Source organism: Aotus nancymaae, unplaced genomic scaffold (genome assembly GCF_030222135.1).
Source record: "Aotus nancymaae isolate 86718 unplaced genomic scaffold, 86718_ANA_hifiasm-v0.15.2.pri h1tg000010l, whole genome shotgun sequence".
In the NCBI taxonomy this organism is placed as follows: Eukaryota; Metazoa; Chordata; class Mammalia; order Primates; family Aotidae; genus Aotus; species Aotus nancymaae.
Window position 1 is genome coordinate 37,578,143 of NW_026988421.1, and position 17,990 is coordinate 37,596,132.

General features: G+C 34.9%; 1 protein-coding gene across 8 annotated transcripts in view; it reads right to left on the bottom strand.

Moving 5' to 3' along the window:
- EXOC6 (exocyst complex component 6) overlaps positions 1–17,990 on the bottom strand; it is a 227,817-nt gene that overhangs the window by 108,415 nt on the left and 101,412 nt on the right. For all 8 annotated transcript variants that reach the window (XR_001107871.2, XM_064374113.1, XM_012454790.2 and 5 more), the window contains 4 exons: positions 15,424–15,470; positions 15,186–15,306; positions 13,419–13,490; positions 8,953–9,050 (listed from right to left, as the gene is read on the bottom strand). Coding sequence is in view for 7 of the 8 variants with exons in the window: in XM_064374113.1 (XP_064230183.1) it covers positions 8,953–9,050; positions 13,419–13,490; positions 15,186–15,306; positions 15,424–15,470 (338 nt within the window). In the remaining variant the exon portion in view is untranslated. The remainder of the gene's footprint in view (positions 1–8,952; positions 9,051–13,418; positions 13,491–15,185; positions 15,307–15,423; positions 15,471–17,990) is intronic.

Here is a 17,990-nt window from a genome sequence, read left to right on the forward strand (position 1 = left end):
AGTTACTGCTCATCAAATATCCATGTGCTGTCCTGTACACCCGCTTGCAGTTAGGCAGGGCCATATGACCAGTTTTGGGCATTGGGCTGTGAATGGAAGTGACATGTGCTGCTTTGAGTCTAAAGCCCTTATGAGCCAATTGTGCAAACTTCCTTCCCATGGTGACATGGAAGACAACATATTGAAAAGTTAGAATTACAAATGCAAATAGCTTGGATCTCTGAGTACTAAACCTATTGTGGGCTTCTGTGTGAGAAATAAAATGTGTTCATTCACTGAGATTTGGGGAATTTTCGTTGCTGCAGCATAACCTAGGCTGTCCTAATGTAACTGTCATCCAATCATTAATTTCCTTTTAATAATTCAGTTTAATATTTATTGAGCACCTATATGTGCTGGGCTCTGGGCTGTGATGAAAATCCCCTACCCTATGAAGATAAACAAAAGATAGTTGTTCTCAAATCTAATAGGAGAGATAGATATGCAAATAAATTATAACATTTCTAATGCTGTGTTATACATACAAGAAGTACCACGTTCTGAAAAAAGACAAAGGAGGAAATGACTATCAGAGGACGTGGGGAACATCTCACGGAAAGTTATACAGAGAAGTTATGGGTCCTGTAGGGTCTTTAAAGATGAAAAAAATTTCTAAAGAGATTATGGGAGAAAAGTATTCTAGACCACCGGAACATACATGCAAAAGTGTATGGAGTGAAAAAGCATTAGTCTGTGGGGCGGGCTGTAAAACCACAGGTAGTGCAGTATTACTAAAGTGTAAAGGGACATGGTGAAAAATAAGGTTGGACAAGTGGGCAAACTGAGACACCCAGATTTTACCCTGTAGGCATTAAAAGGTTTTAGGAAAGGGAATGTTATAGGCAGATATTCATTGTGTGGAGGATAAACTGGAAAAAGCCTGATAATGAACACAGCAAAGCCATTTAAAAAGAGTGAAGAATAATCTAAATAAAAGACGACGAGGATCTGAATTAAAGCTGCAACAATAGGGGTAGAAAGGAAGGACGTAGCATAAATGAGAGCATTATTTTTTTAATTTTTTTTTTTTTTTGAGACAGGGTCTCACTCCATCAACCAGGTTGGAGTACAGTGGCGAAATGTCGGCTCACTACAGTCTCTGCCTTCTGGGTTCAAGCTGTTCTTCCACCTTAGCCTCCCAAGTAGCTGGGACTACAGGGTGTGTGCCAATAACCATGCCCAGCTCTACCAAAAAATACAAAAATTATTTTTTTGTATTTACTTCCACTAATTCTATTTCATTCTACATAGAATTTAAACATAAAATAAAAGGTTAAATGGCAGGTCTGAGTGCGGTGGCTCACGCCTGTAATCTTTGGAAAGCTGAGGCAGGCAGCACTTTGGGAGACAGCGGGGGCAGAACACTTCAGGCCAGCCTGGGCAATATTATGAAACCCTGACTCTGTTTTAAAAATAAAAATAAAAATGATGAAAGCTTAAAGGCAAGTTACAGAGAAAGTAACTACTAGAAGACAATAAACTACTCACTTTATACAAATGCCAGGGAATCAGTTACTATGCAAGAAGAGATAATTTAATGAATGGCACATTTATATTCTAAAAATGTTAATGTAGTCTTAAAACGATTTGTTTACAGAACCAAATTCTATAAACATGTACAAGTTCCTACTCTGTGAGGCACTATACTAGAGCTAGGCAATCAAGAATATAAATAGCTCCATGGCATTGGTCTAGATCATGATTTTTAAAAATATAACCCCAAAAACAGAGGCAACAAAAGCCATAGTAGACAAACAGAACTGCATGAAACTAAAAAGCTTCTGCACAGCAAGGGAACAACTAACAGAATGAAGAGGCAAGTTATAGATTGGGAGAAAATATTTGCTGATGTATATCTGATAAATATAATAAGAAGTTAGTATCCAAAATATATAAGGAACTCAATAGCAAAAAAACAAGTAACTCAGTTAAAAAGTAGGCAAAGGACCTGAATAGATATTTCTCAAAAGAAGACACACAAATGTACAACAGGTATACAGATCAGGAATAAGCAAAGCTTAACATCACTAATCATCAGGGAAATGCAAATTAAAAATTCAATGAGGTATCCCCTCACAGCTGTTAGAATGGCTATTATCTAAAAGACACAGATAAGTGTTAGCGAGGCTGTGGAGAAAGGGAACCCTTGCACGCTGTTGGCAATGTAAATTAGTACAGCCATTACGGAAAACAGGATGGAGGTTCCTCAAAAAACTAAAAATGGAACTACTATATGATCCCAGCAATCTCAATTCTGGGTGCATAACCAAAAGAACTGAAATCGGTATCAGGCCGGGGGCAGTGGCTCACATCTGTAATCCTAGCACTTTGGGAGGCTGAGGCAGGTCACTTGAGGGCAGAGTTCGAGAGCAGCCTGGCCAAGATGGTGAAACCCCATCTCTATTAAAAATACAAAAATTAGCTGAGCATGGTAGTGCACACCTGTAATCCCAGCTACTTGGGAGGTTGAGACAGGAGAATCACTTGAACCTGGAAGGCAGAGGTTGCCCTGAGCCAGGATCACGCTGCTGCATTCCAGCCTGGGTAACAGAGCAAAAACTTCATCTCAAAAAAAATAATAAAAGTTAAAAAAAAAATCAGTAACTCAAAGAGATATCTGCACTCCCATGTTCACTGCAGCATTATTCACAATAGTCAAAATATGGAATCAACCTTTGAATGGACAAAGAAAATGTGTATATACATAATGGAATACCATTCAGCCCTATAAAAGAAAGAAATTCTGTCATTTGCAACAAGGATGAACCTTAAAGACATTATGCTAAGTGACACTGGTTAGGCACAGAAAGTCAAATACTACATAATCTCACTTATATGGGGAATCTAAAAAAGTCACACTCATAGAAGTAGAGAGAAGCATGATTTCTGGTTTACAGGTTACCAGAGGGAAGGGCAATCAGAAAGTAGGGTAGGCAGGGTAGGGAGACAGCAAGATGTTCGTCAAAGAGTACAGGTGCCGTTAGGAGAAATAGGTTTTTGAGATCTATTCCACAGCAAGGGGACTACAGTTAGTAATAATGTAACATATATTTCAAATTGCTAACAGTAGATTTTAAATGTTTGCAACATTAAAAAATAAGTATGTGAGGTGGTAGATATGTTAACTTGCTTGATTTAATCATTCCATAATGTATACAATATATCAAAACATCAAACTGTATCTCATAAATCTATATAATTATTGTCAATTAAAGATAAAATAATTAAAAGCACATATATACCAAAATAATAGAAAAATAAAACATTAGGGCTCATAATAAAGTGAGAGACAGCTGTATACAGATAAACAAACTGTAACAGTAGTCAGGTTATAAATTCTGTCATGAAAGTAGCCAAGTTTTGAGTATCACTCAGTATTGATGGTAATATTTCTTCTTCCCCCATTTAATTGTTAGGTTGTCAATTTACTACTTATAAAATATTTGAGGATACAGGTCAGAGATATAACCAAAGCTTAAGTTCTGCTACTTCCTAAAAGTTTAGGCAAAAAGCATGATCTGGAAGAGTGTTAAAAGTAGAAGTCAAAATATAGTTGAAAATTATGTATTATAATTGACAAGCTATCATTTGTTCTCCTCCACTATTACTTTGGAGGATAAAATCAGTACTATTTGAATAGGACTGATTTTATGTGAATGAAGCTATTATCTTCCCAGAGAGAAAACAATACCTCATGGTTTCCCCAGTCTTGAGGAACAATCTTACTACTAGAAGTCTTCTGATAGGTTAAGAGAGAATAGCTGGCCCAATACAAGCTATCAACAGTTAGGAAAACATAAATACCCTTCTGAAGAGGCCAATTAAATAACATCAACTCTGTAAGATTCTATATCTATAAAAATATCATATTATATCATATCCTATTACATCATCTCATAGCATATATGTTCTAGATTACCATCTTTATCAGTAAACACTGCCTTTATTTTTAAAATAAGTTAATATCAATAATTGTTGATAGTTACATATATCTGGGTTAGCATCCTGACAGTATCACTCCTGAAGAATGTAAATACAAAAAACTCAAATAAGGATTTGTTTAGTTGATTTTAATAGACGTATCTTACCTTATGAGCCACTTAGGCATTATAAAAAAAAATTTTAACAGACAGGGTCTTGCCCTATTGTGCAGACTGGAGTGCAGTGGTGTGATTATAGCTCCTCAGCCTCAAATACCTAGGCTCAAGCAATCCTCCTGCCTCAACCTCCCAAGTAGCTGGGATTATAGGTGTGCATCACCATGCACAGCTAATTTTTTTATTTTTTATTTGTAGAGACAGAGTCTAACTATGTTGTCCAGGCTGGTCTCAAACTCCTGGCCTCAAGCGATCCTCCCATCTTGGCCTCCCAAAGTGCTGGGATTACAGTCATGGGCCACCTCACCCTGTTGGAAGATTTCTATTACAGTATTCAGAAGATCAACCTCCATAGTTTTGAAAGCTGAAGGGATAAGTACTAAGCTGGTAATAAATCACCTAACATACTTCTATTTTAATATCAGCAAATATTGACATATTACTTCTATCATATTTTGGGTAAACAAGACATAAATCCTCAAGATTGACTTTTTCTTCCCCAAAGGGAAGAAGAATGGAGAGAAAGAGACAAAAAGAGAAAGAGAGAAAGGAGAAAGGAAGGAAAAAATTTAGTAATTAAAGGGGGGGCATATTTCTCTTCTCATGTCACTAAAAAGTTATACAGATATTAAAATACTTTTGTCAATGGCCTGCAGAGAAGTGGTTAAAGCAAAAGTAATTTTCTCACTTAGATTCCTTAACATTCTTAACCTAGTAATGTTGTTTGTAAAAACAGCACTTTCTCAAAACAAAATTTAAAACCTGTAAATTTCTGTCCCTAATACAAAATATCTCTGAATACTTATAGCCTTATAAGTATTTGATCATTTATTAGGAAAAAAATATAGATATTAGAACTACAAGTAAGTATAATTAAAAACTGATTATAAATGTTACAGCCACTATGGAAAACAGTATGGTAGTTCCTCAAAAAATTAAAGCTATATTTACCATATGCTCCAGCATTTCACTTCTGAATATAAACCCAAAAGATTTGAAAGCAGGGACTCAAACAGATATACGTATACTGTACTCACATTCACAGCAGCATTACTCAGAATAGTCAAAAGGTGGAAAGAACCTAAATGTCCATCAACAGATGAACTGATAAACAAGATGTGGTAAAGACAATGGAATATTAGCCAGCCTTAAAAACGACTGAAATTCTGACATGCTACAACATGGATGAACCTTGAAGATACTGCGTTAAGTGAAATGATCCAGACACAGAAGAACAAACATATATGATTCCACTTACACGAGGTACCTAGAGCAGTCAAATTTTAGAGACAAAGCAGATTGGTGGTGGCCAGAGGCTGGGGGAAGGAGGAAATAGGGAGTTCTTGTTAAGTGAGTACAGAGATTCTATTTGGGAAGATGAAAAATTTCTGGAAATGGATGGTGGTGACAGTTCACAAATATGCGAATGTATACCACTGAAGTACCAACGAGAACAAAGACACAACGTACCAGAATCTCTGGGACACACTTAAAGCAGTGTCTAGAGGAAAATTTATAGGAATAAATGCCCACATGAGAAGCAAGGAAAGATCTAAAATCGACACCCTATCATCAAAATTGAAAGAGCTAGAGGAGCAAGATCAAAAAAACTCAAAACCTAGCAGAAGACAAGAAATAACTAAGATCAGAGCAGAAATGAAGGAGACAGAGACACAAAAAAACCCTTCAAAAAATCAATAAATCCAGGAGCTGGTTTTTTGAAAAGATCAACAAAATAGACAGACCGCTAGCCAGATTAATAAAAAAGAAGAGAGAGAATAACCAAATAGATGCAATAAAAAACGATAAAGGGGATATCACCACAGATTCCACAGAAATTCAAACCATCATCAGAGATTATTACAAACAACTCTCTGCACATAAACCAGTAAACCTGGAAGAAATGGATAAATTCCTGGACACTTATACCCTCCCAAGCCTAAACCAGGAAGAAGTCGAAACCCAGAATAGACCAACAACAAGAGCAGAAGTTGAGGCAGCAATTAATAGCTTACCAATGAAAAAACGCACAGGTCCAGATGGGTTCACAGCCAAATTCTACAAGACATACAAAGAGGAGCTGGTACCACTCCTTCTGAAACTATTCTAAACAATCCAAAAAGAGTGAATCCTTCCTAAATCATTTTATGAGACCAACACAGTCCTGATAGCAAAACCCGGCAGAGACTCAACAAGAAAAGAAAACTTCAGCCAATATCCATGATGAACACAGCTGCAAAAATCTTCAATAAAATACTGGCAAGCCGATTGCAACAGCACATCAAAAAGTTTATCCACCATGATCAAGTAGGCTTCAACCCGCGGATGTAAGACTGCTTCAGCATACACAAGTCTATAAATGTAATTCACCACATAAACAGAATCAAAGACAAAAACCACTTGATTATCTCAATAGATGAAGAGAAGGCCTTTGACAAAATTCAATAGCTCTTTATGCTAAAAACTCTCAATAAACTAGGTATTGATGGAATGTATCTCAAAATAATAAAAACTATTTATGAGAATCCCACAGCCAGTATCATACAGAAAGGGCAAAAACTGGAAGCATTCCCTTTGAAATCTGGCACTAGACAAGGATGCCCTCTCTCACAACTCCTATTCAATATAGTATTGGAAGTTCTAGCCAGAGCAATCAGGCAAGGAAAAGAAATAAAGGGTATTCAATTAGGAAAGGAGGAAGTCAAATTGTCTCTATTTGCAGATGACGTGACTGTATATTTAGAAGACCCTATCGTCTCAGCCCAAAATCTCCTGAAACTGATAAGCAACTTCAGCACAGTCTCAGGATACAAAATCAATGTGCAAAAATCACAAGCATTCCTATACACCAATAACAGACTTAAAGAAAGCCAAATCAAGAACGAACTGCCATTCACAATTGCTACAAAGAGAATAAAATATCTAGGAATATAACTAACAAAGAATGTAAAGGACCTCATCAAGAACTACAAACCACTGCTAAACAAAATAAGAGAGGACGCAAACAGATGGAGAAACATTCCATGCTCATGGTTAGGAAGAATCATTATTGTGAAAATGGCCATACTGCCCAAAGTAATTTATAGATTCAATGCTATCCCCATCAAGCTACCAATGACCTTCTTCACAGAACTGGAAAAAAACACCTTAAACTTCATATGGAACCAAAAGAGAGCCCACATAGCCAAGTCAGTTCTAAGCAAAAAGAACAAAGCTGGAGGAATCACGCTACCTGACTTCAAACTATACTACAAGGCTATAGTAATCAAAACAGCATGGTACTGGTACCGAAACACAGATATAAACCAATGGAACAGAACAGAGGCCTTGGAGGCAACGCCACACATCTACAACCATCTGATGTTTGACACACCTGACAAAAACAAGCAATGGGGAAAGGATTCCCTGTTTAATAAATGGTGTTGGGAAAACTGGCTAGCCATGTGCAGAAAGCAGAAACTGGACCCCTTCCTGACACCTTACACTAAAATTAACTCCAGATGGATTAAAGACTTAAACATAAGACCTAACACCACAAAAAACCCTAGAAGAAAAGCTAAGCAAAACCATTCAGGACATAGGCATAGGCAATGACTTCATGACTAAAACACCAAAAGCACTGGCAACAAAAGTCAATATAGACAAAAGGGATCTAATTAAACTCCAGAGCTTCTGCACAGCAAAAGAAATAATCATTAGAGTGAACTGGCAACCAACAGAATGGGAAAAAATTTTTGCAATCTACCCATCTGACAAAGGACTTACATCCAAAATCTACAAAGAACTAAAACAGATTTACAAGAAAAAAACAAACAAACCCATTCAAAAGTGGTCAAAGGATATGAACAGACACTTTTCAAAAGAAGACATGTATGAGGCCAACAGACATATGAAAAAATGCTCATCATCACTGGTCATTAGAAATGCAAATCAAAACTACATTGAGATACCATCTCACACCAGTTAGAATGGTGATCATTAAAAAATCTGGAGACAACAGATGCTAGAGAGGATGTGGAGAAATAGGAACACTTTTACACTGTTGGTGGCAGTGTAAATTAGTTCAACCATTGTGGAAGACAGTGTGGTAATTCCTCAAGGACCTAGAAATAAAAATTCCATTTGACCCAGCAATCCCATTACTGGGTATATATCCAAAGGATTATAAATCAATCTATTCTAAGGACACATGAACACATATGTTCACTGCAGCACTGTTTACAACAGCAAAGATTTGGAACCAACCCAAATGCCCATGAATGACTGACTGGATAGGGAAAATGTGGCACATATACACCATGGAATACTATGCAGCCATAAAAAACGATGAGTTCGTGTCCTTTGTACGGACACTGATGAACCTGGAAACCATCATTCTCAGCAAACTGACATAAGAACAGAAAATCAAACACTGCACGTTCTCACTCATAGGCAGGTGTTGAACAATGAGAACACATGGACACAGGGAGGGGAGCATCACACACTGAGGTCTGTAGGGGAGGGGCAGTGGGGGGTAGGGAGTTGGGGAGGGATAACATGGGGAGAAATGCCAGATATAGGTGATGGGGATGGAGGCAGCAAACCACATTGCCATGTATGTACCTATGCAACAATCTTGTGTGTTCTTTACATGTACCCCAGAACCTAAAATGCAATAAAATATATATATGTATAAAGAAACTGGTAAGATGGTAAATTCCATGTGTACTTTACCACAATAAAAAATAAATATAAGCATTTTTATTAATATATGCAAATTAACTTGAGCATTTGACAAACATATTCATTATATTAAGGCACCATGACTTAGACTAACCTGAAAACTCCAGCCCATTTCTTAAGCAGCGTTTCATTGTATTGATCTCTTATTTCAAATAATAGGTCAAAAAGTCGGTTCACTGGAAAACCATAACCCTAAAAAACAACAACAACAACAAAAGGCGGATAAGCAAGTGTACAAAAATATTCATTAAAAATGATACAGAAGGAATCACTAGATCCCACTGTATGCCATTCCCACAGTAAGAAAAAAAAAAAGATATCCTTTTGACTTTCTACAACATTGCATTAGGTAAAAAAGAGGTCCAGAAAGAGTTTTATGAGAATAGAATGATTTTTCCTTTCTTCTCTCTCTTTTCAGTAACGATTACACTGTTAGCCTTAAAAAGTATTAGAAGTCAAGCCTGGAGGAAAAAATTCAAAATAAGTATTTACATAATAGTATGTTATGGCACCACTTGGGAAGTGGTGCCTAAATAGGATACAAGAAGAAAAGGGAATGGATTCTGTCTGAGACAGGCTGGCTTCCTTTTGCACCTTCAATTTAAGACTGAGTTTGTCACATATTGGGAAAATTTACATCTTTCCATCAAACATTCACGCTCGCAAATTTTTTTTTTTTCCGACTCCAAACTTACTGAAATCTTACCCATATCAGGACCAAACATGCTCTCTGACCTCACAGAATTCTCCACTTGCATCTACAAGATTTCTCTCTCCATCTTTGTTCTTGAGCCTATCTCCTTCCACAGAAACCATTCCATGGGTTATCTTTTTACTCTATTATGTCTTTAGCTTCCACAGACACCTTTCTCTTGGCTAAATAAACATGCTAAATTGTTTCCCATCTTTAATCCAAGAAAAACAAGAGACCAAAAAAGCTCTCCCTCAATTTTCTGTAGCCTGTCAGCTGCCTGCATCACTCCCTTCATAGCCAAATGTACTACAATCTGACTCCCACTTCTATTCCTTTATTTAAACTACTCAACAATGTCACAGACTATCTCCTAAATATCAAATTCAAAGATCTCACCCTACCTGACAACTCCTTCTTGAAATTCTTCTGCTTTGACTTCTATAACACCAGTCACTCTTCTTGTTCTCCTTTTACATCCATGTACAATCCTTTCAGTTCCCTTGTGTAACTTCTATCTCTATCCTTTAATCTTTTCTTCTAGCTCCTGAGGGCAATCTCAAGTTTAATGACTTCAACCTACGATGATTTTTCCAAATCTGAATCTCTAGCTAGGTCTCTGTAAATTCCAAATATTTAATTCCAATACCTGTTTCATCTCCATTCAGTCAGCCAGCAAGTACATGAAACTTATTTCCTCTCTTTCCAAAGAAATCAAATGTTCCTCTTATTTCCTATCCATAATAATAACACTGTCGTCAACCCAGTTTATCCATAGAGAATCTAGAAAAACATCTAAACAATCCCCGCCACACACACATCAGTCACCAAATTCTGACTTGACCTCTTTTACAAATCAAATCTATCATTCTCCATTATCTACCCATCTTTCTTTCTTCCAGAAATATTCTGAGTGCCATTGCTTTATCTCAGATCCTTAATATCTCTTACCTAGACCATTGTAAAAGCTTCCTAAACTAAAATTTCAACCATCTGTCTCTCTCAATCTATTTCCTAGATTCTCAAAATTACCATTCAAAAGTGTAAATCTGATTGTGCCATTCCCCTGGCTAAAAACTACAAAATGCTAACTAAACTCCCACAAGACGTCCCATAATCTGGGTCAAACCACCTCATCAGTTTTATCACCACTATTTGCCCTTCCTTGTTCACACCTATGTTCTACAGTTTCTAACACCATCAAACTGCTCAGTTTCACTTTCACCACAACGTGCCTTTATCTATAGTTTACACATGGTATTTTCTCTTCCATTAATGTCCTTTCTTTATCTATTTACTGAACTTCTTCTTCAAAGCTCAGCTCAAGTTTCAACTTTCCATACAGCCTTATTCAACTCCTAGAATCTAAGTTAGTCATTCCATCTTCTGCAAGCCCAAAGCTCTCTTACATATTGCTGCATTAGCATGCCTTATTAAACATCTTAATTGTTTGCAACTTAACTGTGAATTTCTTGAAGCCAAGGATTTTTATGTCCCTACTACTGTCTTACTGACTTTTATGTCTCTACCATTTTATACATCAACTAGACTGCTAACATGTATTCGGTACTCAAAAAATGTTAATAAAGGAATCAATAAATGTTTACTTGTTATTTGCCGAGTAGGCAGCAAGCAATATAAATATGCTGGTATTACTTTTTTGCTTTATTCTTTAGTTAGCTTTGTTTTAGATGATAAAATACTGGCATTTTAAAATGTAAAATTTCCTTAGGGTGGCAAGGGTGATTTAAAAAACTAAATATTATGTAACATTCTTAATTATTTTTCATGAAAAGACACTCACAAGTTCTTCAATTAATAGTTATAAATATAAAAGCCTACAATCATTAACTCAGTATAAGATCAATCTAATACTGAGCCAGTCAGCTTTCAGTGAAATGAAAATACTGCAGAAACTCTGAATAAGTACGAAGAACTGATTTGTCTTCTTCAGTCATATTTCAAAGCAATAATATGAGAAAGGTATCCTTGCAAGGGTTATAGAACTATCACTGTTTCTTTTACAATGCCAATATTACATAAATATTATCTCTGACTTTTCTTTGATTCCCTGGAGAATTCCTTGGTACCATATAAAATACTCTAGATGCAGCTGTACTCAGAGTCCAGTCCAAGAACTGTTTATTACAGTCTACAAAGATATAAGGAGCTTGCACCACAATACAAATTGATGCTGCTACCTATATTGAAAAAAAGTCTTGCTTGTAGCAAGATGCCAACTGCACTGAACTTTGTACTTGGTGATACAGTTAACTTACATTCTGAGGACGGCTCCTTTTTGTTATGGATCTAACAGACAATTTACAGACTAGTAACAAACAGTTTGCAAACCAGTGGTCCCCAGACCACACTTTGAGTACCAGTGCTTTAAGTCATTAAGGATAGCAAAATTACTATCCAAAATTCCTATTACTTTTGCTCTCTATGGCAAAAAAAAAGCAATTACTTTCGCACCAACCTAATATCTCAAGCTACTTAGAAATGGGCCCCCAAAATTTGGACAGCCCCAAATAAAACTTACCAAAAGTGTTCTTGCAGTGAGATCAATATTATAGATACATACACTCATCACAAAATTTATAAAAACAACCAAAAAACCCACATTATTCTGCTGTTACTATATAAGTCATACGAAACTATAACTCTAAGATGCAAAGACTCTTCTGACAAAGCAAATAGTTTAAATCAGGATTTCCCAAAGCATATTATATAAAGTTCTAGATCTAAACGATGTTCTAAGGGGGAAAAAAGATTCAAGGGTCAAATATATTGGGAAAATGCTACATAGTCATCTTCCTTTTGGAAACTTATGGGTATAAATTTGCTCTCAGAAAGGTTTTCAGTGGAGAAATACATTTTACTTTTGGACCACAAAACACTTTTTTTAAGTAACATCTCTTATCACAGTTTGGAAAATGCTAGTCTGTACTTGATGAAAAGTTACTTCTCACCATAAAATCCCATAACTTTACATAGGAAAACAAAATGCAATCAATACTTTATTATCTGTGATCAAGTAGGAAGGACAAGCTAGAAATCTCAAAACTCTGATACTAAAAATCACAAAAATACTGAGTTTTGAAATAATTTAACTTTAATCTTATTTTTTGTTTGTTTGTTTCAGGGTGTTTGTTTGTTTAGATGGAGTCATGCTCTGTTGCCCAGGCTGGAGAGTAGTGGTGTGATCTCAGCTCCCTGAAACCTCCACCTCCCAGGTTCAAGCAATCCTCCTCATTTTTAAAAAGAAAAAAACCACAACTCAAAAAAGTAAAGTGTTTCGCTCATAGAACACATAAACACTAGGAAACTAGGAAAAAATGAATGTACAGTTTTTAAATTATGTGTTTTCATATAAAGTATCATATTTAAAACTAAAAACAATTCTGAAAATTAGTAATAAACCCATTTTCACAAATGAGGATCTAAGGCTTAAAGAACTTGCAGGCATATAATTAGTCAACAGCATAGGCAGAACAGAAACTTTGGGTCTATGTGATTCCAGAACCCACTGCTCACTGCCCTAAGGCAGAATTTATATCTTCTAATTTTTAGTTCAGGGTTCTTTCCATTACACTCTGTATTTTTTTTTTCACTGTAAAAATACTTTATTCTAACTGAATGATCAATATTTTAAAAGATGATAGCATCCCTGATCTCTGTCTAAGCTTCATAATTGAAAAGGAAGTATATGAACAGTCCTGGGTAAAAGCAGAATACCAATACACAGGTAAACATTTATTACTACTAATTTACTGCCATTAATCTACAACAACATAAATGAGTACAGCCTATATTTCATATATTTTTGAATGCTCAGAATAACCATTAATTGTTAGGTTATCACCCACCTGCAAAGTATCTGCAAATATTACAATGAGATTCTTCAGCTCCAGAACAAGATCAGGATCCGTGCAATAGGACTAAGGGTAGAAACACACAAACAAACAAAACAAAACACCGACAACAAACCAGAGTCAGAGGATTAAAAACTAAGAAATAAGATCCTGATAATGTTTCTTTTAATCTGCCAGATTTATAATAAGTTTAAAATCTTGGTTGGTTAGATCCAAAACTGACCTACTCTATTCAGTATAAATTTTTAGAGGGAGATCATAATATGATACTTATGATACTTATGTTCCTAAAGGTTTTTAGATTTTAAGAAACTAGTTACTTAAACTGAAAAAAGTTTATATATAGACTACGTATGTTCACTTTTCATCTATTTATTTTCCATCTTATAAAAGTGACACTACATATTACCTTTTCCAATATAAGAATGACAATTTCAGTATTTTCTTAGTAATTAACCAAAAGAAAACTATTAATTCCAAGGGGACAATGAGATTTACTCTGTCCCTTTCATACCATTTAATAAGATTTTGAAAGTGATATGTTATATTTAATATGACTTCATATTTGGTATCATGGAATTAACAGGAAACATACTTTAATTTTATACATTCAGAGCTGATCTGAATATCAACCATGATAAAATGTATTGTTCTTTATTAATACGTTAGGAAAAGTTGTGGTCCATTGGCTAGTGTATCAAGAATGGCCGGGCGCGGTGGCTCACGCCTATAATCCCAGCACTTTGGGAAGCCGAGGCAGGTGGATCACGAGGTCAAAAGATCGGGACCATCCTGGTCAATATGGTGAAACCCCGTCTCTACTAAAAAAAAAATACAAAAAATTAGCTGGGCATGGTGGCGCGTGCCTGTAATCCCAGCTACTCAGGAGGTTGAGGCGGGAGAATTGCCTGAACCCAGGAGGCAGAGGTTGCGGTGAGCCGAGATCGCGCCATTGCACTCCAGGCTGGGTAACAAGAGCAAAACCCCGTCTCAAAAAAAAAAAGAATCTACATTCCCGATAAATAAAAATGTACATACTTATAATCTTAATATCATATAAGATAACAATTCTTCTTCAATATTTTTAAAATCTCAATTATCAATTATAAAATTATAGACAAAATTTTAAATATGGAAATATGTTAATAAAGGTAATCTACTACAACTGTCTTTTAAAAAGGCCTATACTGACTAAGTATTGTCTCTGTAACACTAACATATTTGTTACTCCTACAAAAGGCATTAGGAAAATATTTGATCATTTAATTTGCATCTATAAAAACCTCTCATTACACAAAGGTTCATTATTTCAAATGCGTTCAAATTTTGAGAATTGCAAATTTTAAAGAAATTCACAATTACAGTGTACTACTGTAAATTGTAAACATCGAAGAACAAGTTCTATTGAGTTTTAATGGTAGAGTTTATTTTAGAAACAAAGAATTGAAATGATAATTAAAAACCCTTTCTTCATGGTGCTTTTCAGTGATCTAATGAAGAGGTCAGTTGAGACTAACGAGACCTGCTTAATTCTTCATTTTCTATAATGCTAGAATAAAAGTGTTTTGGGAAGCCCCAGTCAGTTGTGAAATCATAGCCTGACACTACCAAACGAACGCTTGACATTACTACTTCCAAACCTGAGCAATTCTACAAAAAATGTAGAATGATGGAAGTACAGTTTTCCTCTGATATTATCCAGCTCAGAAGTTCTTGAAGTAACGGAATTAAATTTTTAGTAATGTAAATCATCTGACTTACTGAATGAGCTCTAAGGACAGCAATTATCTTTGAGAGGGCCATGTTCCAAAGTTCATCAGTGTATGCCCTGGTTACTAATCCTTGGGTCACATGTAAAATGTGATCTTCTACCACAAAGAACCTAAAAACAGTAATTACCAAAGCACGTATTAAAAAAAAACCCGAATAGAAAATAATTATTTCTAGCATTTAACATAATATAAAATTAATAATAGTTATTTCCATATTAGATACATACCCTACAATTTGAGTGAAATATCTTCTATAGCCATCAACTGTTTCATGCTTAAAATGAAAAATAAAAATCGATTTAAACCAATAAATACCGGTAACATAAAGGTAAGTTCCAAATCACTAAAACTTCATTAACAAATATTTATTGAGAGCCTACTATATGCCGCATACATTTTTGGGTACCAGGGATATATTTGTAAATAACAAAAAGTCCTTACCCTCATGGAACGTACATTCGAAAGAAGATAAACAAAAACAATTTAAAAAAGAAATATGATTTCAGAACCCCCTTCTCAGTAGACTAGTTGAAGCCGTCATCATCTCTACTTTGACTATTATGCCATCCTCCTACAGAGTCTCCCCAACTTCCAGCCTTGTCCCCTATAGTCTATTCTCTATACAGCTGCCAGAATGATATTGTTCAAATAATAATCAGATTACATCTTCTACCAAAACCTTTTATGGTTTTACAATTGCCTATTGTTTATAATGGTTTACAATTGCCTATTGTTTATAATTTTAACAAAAGGCATATAGAAAAATATTTGATTTTATTTTCATTCAAAAAAGTTTATTATGTGAAATATTTCATATTTCAATTAAGTTCAAATGTTACGTTTTGCAAATTTCATAAATGTGATCAAATTTTCAAACATCTAGGGTTTTTTTCAGGTGTTTTGGGGGAAGGACTGCTAATGTATTTTAGCTTAGAAATACTATGATTGGAAAATATAGTCTACATGACACTAAATGCTTGATATTTCCTGATATATTCCTACTGTTAGAGGAGGATCTTCAACATGGTAGATGCTAAAAAAAAGTCTATATTTTAAATGTATGGATGAATGAATAAATCATCGTTGGAAAGGTATTAGAAACAGTACCTTATTAGAAACAGTAGTTCTCAAGAAATGGATTGGGAATTCAGAGGAAGAGATACTTGCTTTATAGCACAGTATGTAGTCAAATTTTTAATAATGGTCCCTGTTTGCTTGAAAAGAATATTTCCTACGATTGTTGAAATAGGATTCTATATATCCATTAGATGAAGCCTATTAAGCATGTTTTGTATTCTTACTGATATTATGTCTACTTAGTCTACTGATATTATGTCTACTTGAAAAGAATATGATTCTACAATTGTTGAAATAGGATTCTATATATCAATTAGATGAAGCCTATTAAGCATGTTTTGTATTCTTACTGATATTATGTCTACTTGGTTTAGAAGATACTGACACATATTTTAAAACTCACCATACCTGTGGATTTTTCTGTTTCTCCTTGTAGTTGTGGCAATTTTCCTTTAAATACTGAGTCAATGTTATCGAGTACTTATAAGTTTGGAATTACCATTTTTATATCAATTCAAAAGCACACAAATAACACATATTTTATTCTTATCATTCTAGCTTTCTCTGTATTATATAAAAGTATATATACCCTGTTTCTAGTCTTTCAGTAGTTACTCTAGAAATCACATTACACGTCCTTAAGTAACCAAACTCTAAAGCTAGTCAATGTTTTTACTCTTCTGCTGGACACTTCAGACTGCGGGATAGTTTAATTTCATCAACTTCCATCTCATTCTGATGTTTATGTTATTGTTACGTATTTTAATTCTATCTTCTTTTCTTATTGCTGCTGCACAAATTAAAATTCTATGTTGTTTTAATGTCCAAAATATTTTATTGTATTATTTCCTACAGCCATTTTAGATTTACCTAAATATTTGTACTGTTTTTGCTATTCATTCCTTCTTGCATCTCACATCTTCCATTTGGCTTCACATTCATTTTGTTTGAAGCATATCCTTAGAATCTCCTTAGTAAGGGTGTCTTAAGTGGCCAACTCTGCTCTTCTTTGTCTGAAAATATCTATCTTTGCCCTTGTTTCACTGGATATAGAATCCTAAGTTGATAGTTACTTTTTTCAGAATTGAAAATATTTTATTGTTTTGTTTACTTGAAAATAAACTCCTTTCTCTTTGGGTACTTTTAAGATTTTCTATTATGTTTGTTTTTAAAATCAGGTTTATTGAGGTATAATTTACATACAATAAAATTAATCCCATTTACATGTAGAGTTCACTGAGTTTTGACAAATGTAGACAGTTGTGTAACCACCAGAAAAATCAAAATACACGTTTCCATCTCAGAAAGTTCTCTCCTGACCTTTTATAGAGAATTACCCTGCCAAACCCTTAGCTTTTGGCCACCACTGATCCCATTCTGTCCTAGAGTTTTGCCTTTTCAAAACTGTCATATAACTCATACTGTATGTAACTTTATTGTAAATGAATTTTTTCACTTAGAATAATATTTTTGAGATTCATCCATATCACTGCATGTATCAATTCCCTTTTAGTGCCAAGTAGTTCCACTATATAAAACATAAAATAATTTGTTTATTCACATGGATGTATCATAATTTACTCACTAGTTCATAGACATTCAGATGTCTCTAGTTTTTGGCATTTATAATAAAGCTACTACAAACATTCACATATGAGCCACTGTATAAAGGTATATTTTCATTTCTCATGGATAAATACCTAGGAGCAGGACTGGT